This window comes from Pezoporus flaviventris, unplaced genomic scaffold (genome assembly GCF_033815535.1).
Source record: "Pezoporus flaviventris isolate CSIRO_AGI_PZ_B2104156 unplaced genomic scaffold, CSIRO_AGI_Pfla_v1 ptg000097l, whole genome shotgun sequence".
Taxonomy (NCBI): Eukaryota; Metazoa; Chordata; class Aves; order Psittaciformes; family Psittacidae; genus Pezoporus; species Pezoporus flaviventris.
In genome coordinates, this window is record NW_026892645.1 from 9,208,261 (window position 1) to 9,214,260 (window position 6,000).

At 61.3% G+C, this 6,000-nt stretch overlaps 1 protein-coding gene across 1 annotated transcript in view; it reads left to right on the forward strand.

Annotated features, from left to right (window-relative positions):
- WHRN (whirlin) overlaps nt 1–4,717 on the forward strand; it is a 38,226-nt gene extending 33,509 nt beyond the window's left edge. Inside the window, 8 exon segments of the mRNA XM_061476633.1 lie at nt 196–267; nt 601–1,201; nt 2,994–3,131; nt 3,134–3,171; nt 3,673–3,742; nt 3,745–3,794; nt 4,452–4,469; nt 4,471–4,717. Coding sequence (XP_061332617.1) covers nt 196–267; nt 601–1,201; nt 2,994–3,131; nt 3,134–3,171; nt 3,673–3,742; nt 3,745–3,794; nt 4,452–4,469; nt 4,471–4,635 — 1,152 coding nt within the window. The 3' untranslated portion in view covers nt 4,636–4,717.
- Nucleotides 4,718–6,000: the final 1,283 nt, after the last annotated feature.

Below are 6,000 nucleotides of genomic sequence, written 5' to 3' on the forward strand. Positions count from 1 at the left end.
CCAGCACAGTTGCTTTGCTCAGATGATGTGTGGGTCTGCAGGGAACCTCGAAGGAAACAGAACCCTTTGGGTGAAAGACTGGCCTTGCATGGGGGAGTTGGGTGAGCACCCTGCATGGTCCCCATGGGGCTGGCGCTGTGCTGGGTGCTCAGTGCTGCTCTAACCTCGTTTTCTCTTCCTCCTTTGCCCTCTCAGAACACGTCGGAGTTGGAGGGAGGTGGAGATGGCCACCAGAGCAGCATCAACACCCTGCCGGATGTCTCCCTGGTAAGGCATCAGACTGGAGATGGAGGTAAAATGGTGATGCTGAGATTTGCCTCCATTCTGTAGCTCTTTGCTTAATCAACACCCCATGGGTGTTATTGAAGCAACTTAATCAGACCGGTTTGGAAGGATTCTGGCTGGGTAGCATCTGTGTAGAGCAGAAGTTGGGTGGTTTGTGCTCCGATCACCCTCATTTGTGAGTTACGTTCCTGTCAATAAGGTCAGGAAGGTGTTTCTGTGGAAGTCAGCTCATTTCTGCCATCATCACCATGAGAAGGCAGACGGAGGTGGCTCTGAGCCTGGGGAACGTCCTAAACAGTGTCCTTGCTTTGGCAGGATGACCTCTCCTCCTTCCCAGATGAACCACCCAACTTCAAGCCTCCACCTCCTCCTTCAGCCCCGCAGATGCTTCAGGCCCCCTCCTCTGACCAGCACAGGACCCAAGGGAAGGACAAGCCCAAGCGCCCTTCCTCTGAGTCCTCCCAGTCAGGCCTCTTCTTCATGGCCCCCCGGCACCCCACGCCCCCCCCCAGTCACCCCGAGAAGGACACGGTCAGCATCACCTCCACAGCCAGCGCATCCACCGAGGAGTCAGCCCCAAGCCCCATCTATGCCACCATCTCCCCAGCCCCGCACAGCGCCAGGAGGCAGATGGATGCTCAGCTCTCCTTGGTCAGCCAGCATCACATCGGGCCCTTCCCCAGGGTCCAGTCCCCAACCAGACTGAAGAGCCTATCCCCGGAGGGGCCTGCATCTGGTGGTCTTCAGAGCCCCCCTTCCCCATCGCCTCCTCCTCCTCCATCCCACCCGGCACCCCCTCCTCCGGACAAGGGCAGCCCCCAGGCTGTGGCCAACCAGCACTTCATCATGGTGGAGGTGCACCAGCCCAACAGCGAGCCTGACGTCAATGAAGTGAGGCCCCTGCCGCAGGCCAGAGGTGGGTGATGTGTTATCAGCCATGGGGTGACAAAGTGAACCCTCTCGGGGGTGCTCCTCAAGAGAGAAGTGACAGATGTTAAGGGCAGAAAGGGGCTGGAGGGTAAGACCTGCATCAGACTGCTGGAGTGTGAGGCTTGGTTGAAGGGCTTCCCCAGTCTCAGTGGGAATGGGGGCTTCCAGCACATGCTGGTGAAGAGCTCTAGGGGAAAACATTCCCATTTTGGTTCAAACTTCTGGTCAGTAGGGTGGGGAAAGCTTCAGAGCCTGGATCAGTGCTGCCGTGCCCTGTTCTTTGGTTTGCTTTTCATCATAGATGAGTTTCATTCAGAAAACAGCTTGTGGAGTCAGAGAATCCCAGCCTGGTTTGGGTTGAAGGGACCTTAAAGCTCCTCCAGCTCCAACCCCTGCCACAGCAGGGACACCTTCCACTAGAGCAGCTTGCTCCAAGCCCCTGTGTCCAACCTGGCCTTGAACACTGCCAGGGATGGGGCAGCCACAGCTTCTCTGGGCACCCTGTGCCAGCGCCTCAGCACCCTCACAGGGAAGAGCTTGTGCCTAAGAGCTCATCTCAGTCTCCCCTCTGGCAGGTTAAAGCCATTCCCCTTGGCCTGTCCCTACATCCCTTGTCCCAAGCCCCTCTCCAGCTTTCCTGCAGCCCTTCAGGCACTGGAGCTGCTCTCAGGTCTCCCCCTTCAGGAGCCTTCTCTTCTCCAGGCTGCCCCAGCCCAGCTCTCTCAGCCTGGCTCCAGAGCAGAGCTGCTCCAGCCCTCGCAGCACCTTCAGGACGGGCCGGTCCTGCCCCCCATGGCTCTGCCTCCGCTGAGGCGGGGCTGCGGTACCCCGGCCATGTCCCGTTCCCGGCCGTGCTCGGGGAGCGGTGCCGGTGACGTTGTCGCCCTCCTGTGGCGCCGTCCTCCCACTGCAGCTCATTCACCTCGGGGCTGTGGATAGGGCCGAGGGACCCGCTCCGGGCTGAGCGGGGTCGGATTCTGCCCGCAGGGTGTCAGCGGTGTGAGCCCAGCTCCGCCAAGCCCCGGGGATGTCCCGCACCCGCTGCCCTCTCTGCGGTGCTGCCAGACCTTGCTCCTGGTGCTCATCTCCATCTGCACCCACACTTCATCCTGAGGGGAGAAAGCTCCTACCTGGCAGCTCCTCTTTGCTCGGGCCTGTCCCCATCTCCTCCCAAACCCTGGTATGGAGCATGGGCCGTCTCCAGCCTCCTCCAGCAGCATCCCTAAACCCATCACCCCCTCATTCCATCCCAGTTCAGGATTTGGGCTGGATCCTTGAGGCCCTTTGTTCCTTGGCACTCTCTGTGCACAGCGCTGCTGTTATCATAGGATCCCGGCCTGGTTTGGGTTGGAAGGGACCCCAGAGCTCCTCCAGCTCCAACCCCTGCCACGGACAGCGACACCTTCCACTAGAGCAGCTTGCTCCAAGCCCCTGTGTCCAACCTGGCCTTGAACACTGCCAGGGATGGGGCAGCCACAGCTTCTCTGGGCACCCTGTGCCAGCGCCTCAGCACCCTCACAGGGAAGAGCTTCTGCCTTAGATCTAACCTGAACTTCCCCTGTTCCAGTCTGAACCCATCACCCTTTGTCCCATTGCTACAGCTCCTGATGAAGAGCCCTCTCCAGCATCCTTGTAGCCCCCTTCAGACACTGGAAGCTTGGGAACGTCCCTCCAAAGTCCAGGTCTAAATCCCAAGGGCCCTGCCCAGTGCTGGGAGCGGTTGGGATGTCCCTGCCCTGGGGACATCCTAACCCCACAACCTGCCTGGTGTCCCGCAGCCTCCACGCTGTCGCAGCTCTCGGACAGCGGGCAGACGCTGAGCGAGGACAGTGGGGTGGACATCGGCGACGTGGAGCTGAGCAGCAGGGACAAGGGCCAGCAGCTCCTCTCTGGGAAGAGCCGAAGCCTTCAGGAGCCCGGAGCAGTGATGGGGCAGCAGAAGGAGCCTCCAAGCCGGTGAGGGTGGGTGCCCGTGGATGCTGGTGCAGGTGGTGGGAGGTGGGCATCGGGGTTGCCCCTGCCGTAGGCAGCACCCGCTCTTCTGTGCTTCCATGCACAGACATGCACATGGAATGTCGGGAGTCAAAGAGCATCTGCAGGTGGTCTGTCTGTGCCTCTCCTGTGAGCCTTCTTGGGGTGACCCTGCTTGTCTTGGGGTGACCCTGGGCAGGATGGGAAGGGACAAGGGTGCCTAGTGGGGTGCTGGCAACGGCAGGTGGGAGCACAGCAGCCATGGGGAAAACCACCCCATCCCCAGGGTAGAAGCCTCCGTCTCCATCCCATCCCTGTCCCCTGCCAGGGGCATCCTTGGGATTGGGGATGCTCCATTCCATCCCCAACCCATCCCAATTCGATCCATATCCCACTGCCTGCTAGGGCCATCCTGGGGACTGGGGATGCTCCATCCCACCCCATGGGTCCTGGTCCCCCTCAGCAGCACTGCCCATCTCTCCCCAGCCAGGGCTGCTGGAGCCCACATCGTGCCTGATCCGTGTATCCAAGAGTGCTCCGACCCTGGGCATCGCCATCGAGGGGGAGCGAACACGCGGCAGCCGCTGCCCCGCATCGTCACCATCCAGGTAGGACTCAGTGCACATCCTGCACATCCCTCTTCTCCCAAGCACCCTCTGGGGAAGGAATTGTTCCTCAGTTCCATCTAAACCTCCCCTGGCACAGCTTGAGGCTGTTTCCTCTTGTCCCATCCCTTGTTCCTTGGGAGAAGGGGGGATTTTGGAGGTGTGCTTCCCCCCAGAGCATCTTCCCTTGCCGTCAGCATCATTCTGCTGCAGGGGAGGTGCTGAGGGTTGCATTGGTGTCCCATGGAGCATCCCATATCGTAGAGCATGGCCTGGGAGCTAAGGGTTTGCTGTGGGATCCAGAGGGGGTCTGGCAGCCCCGAAAGCTTGGCTCTGGTGTCTCCAGATGGCTGGAAGCTCCCTTTTCCTGCTCAGATAGAGGGCTGGGAGAGGGGGAATGGTGGGGGACAGCTGGGGTGGATGCATGGCTGGGAACAGCAGCTTCCTCTCCTGCTCACTTGGGGCAAAACTCAAGTCACTGACAGCAAAGCAAAGCAGAGCCAACTCCACCTTGGTTCTTCTTGGCCATTCCACTGGGACAAGCAAAACGGGAGCCAAATTTATCCCCTCTTTCGGAAACATGAAATGTTTCTCATTTCCCCCCCAAAACATCCCTGGGATGGGGGATGGGATCAGGATCTCTCCACCTCTATCCTGCAGCGCGGGGGCTCAGCACACAAACTGTGGGAAGCTGAAGGTGGGCCACGTCATCCTGGAGGTGAACGGCACGGGGCTGCGGGGCAAGGAGCACCGGGAAGCCGCCCGCATCATCGCCGAGGCCTTTAAGCTGAAGGAAAAGGACTACATTGATTTCTTGGTCACAGAATTCAACGTCGCCCTTTAGGGATCCAGGCTTTGGGATGGGGAGCATCCCGAATAGGAGCGGAAGGCAGCGCCGAGGCGGGAAAGCTGCATTCCCACCCCGCGGAGCCTCTCCCGCTGCGCCATCCCGCACGCACAGACACCCCCCAGCTTGTCCCCAAGTGTCCCCTCTCCTGCTGCAGACTCATGCCTGGGTAGGGCAGGCTGCGAACGGGCAGAAATCAGTGCACATCCCATAATGTCTCTTGGATCGGGGTGGGGGGCGCTGCCCTTTGGGGAGTATCCTGTGGTTCTCCAGGGTGGGAGTGGGGCAGGAGGGCAGGGGAAGGTCCGGGTGTCCCCGCTGCCATGTGAGTGCCACACAAAGCACAAGGTGGGCTCCCGGCTCAGGCTGGTGGGGGTTTGGGTGGTCCCTGCTCCCTCGGGTGCTGGCCCAGGCGGGTGGCACAGCCCATAGGTGGGGATGCAGAGGGAGCAACCGGAGGCCTTGTAAATCGCTGGCAGAGTCCTTGTGTTTCTATAGACAGAGCTTGTGCTTTAATTTTTCAATAAACCAATCAGGATAGACAAAGGCTGGGATTGCGGGATTCCTCCGGGCTGGAAAAGGGGGGCAGGAAGGGAATGGACAGGGGTGGCTATGGCGTGCTGGCAAGGGCAGGTGGGAGTGTGGCAGCCATAGAGAAAACTGCCCCATCCCCAGAAAGGGGTGCTCCCTCCCCATCTCCTGCCAAGGGCCATCCCAGCCATTGGGGGTGCTCCCATCCCATCTCATCCCTGTCCGGGCCATGCTGGGAAATAGGATGCTCCATCCTATCCCTATACCTATCCCACCCCTGCCCGGGCCATCCCAGGCATTGCGGGTGCTCCATCCCATCCCTTCCCATTGCCATCCTCATCCCCTCCAGAGCCGTCCCGGGGCGGGTGCAGGAGTTCCCCACCAGGGGGTGCCGGCGCTGCATAAATTATGATAATGACAGCCCCTCTGATTGGTCTCCGCCGCTGGCTATGCAAATACAGGGGAGGGGCGGGGTTTATGCTAACGACTTCCCAGTTCTTGCTCTGCGGCGCTCTCCGATTGGCGGGTAGCCGCCGATATGCTAATAAGGGCGGAGGCCCCGCCCCGCCGCCGCCGGCGGCCCGCGCTATTGTCCCGCGGGGCGGGGCAGGGGGGAACGGCGGCGGGACCGGGGCCGGGGCCGTGATCGCGATCGTGGTCGCGATAGGGATCGCGGTGCGGAGCCGCCCCGCATCGGCGAGGAGCCGGCGGCCGGGCCCTCCCTGCAGGTGAGCAGCCGCGGGGCAGCTGTTGTGCGCGGGGGCGGTGGTGCTCCTCCAGCGGTGCCCAGATGTGCTCCCCACATGTGTTCGGGGGGGCCGGGGCAGGGCG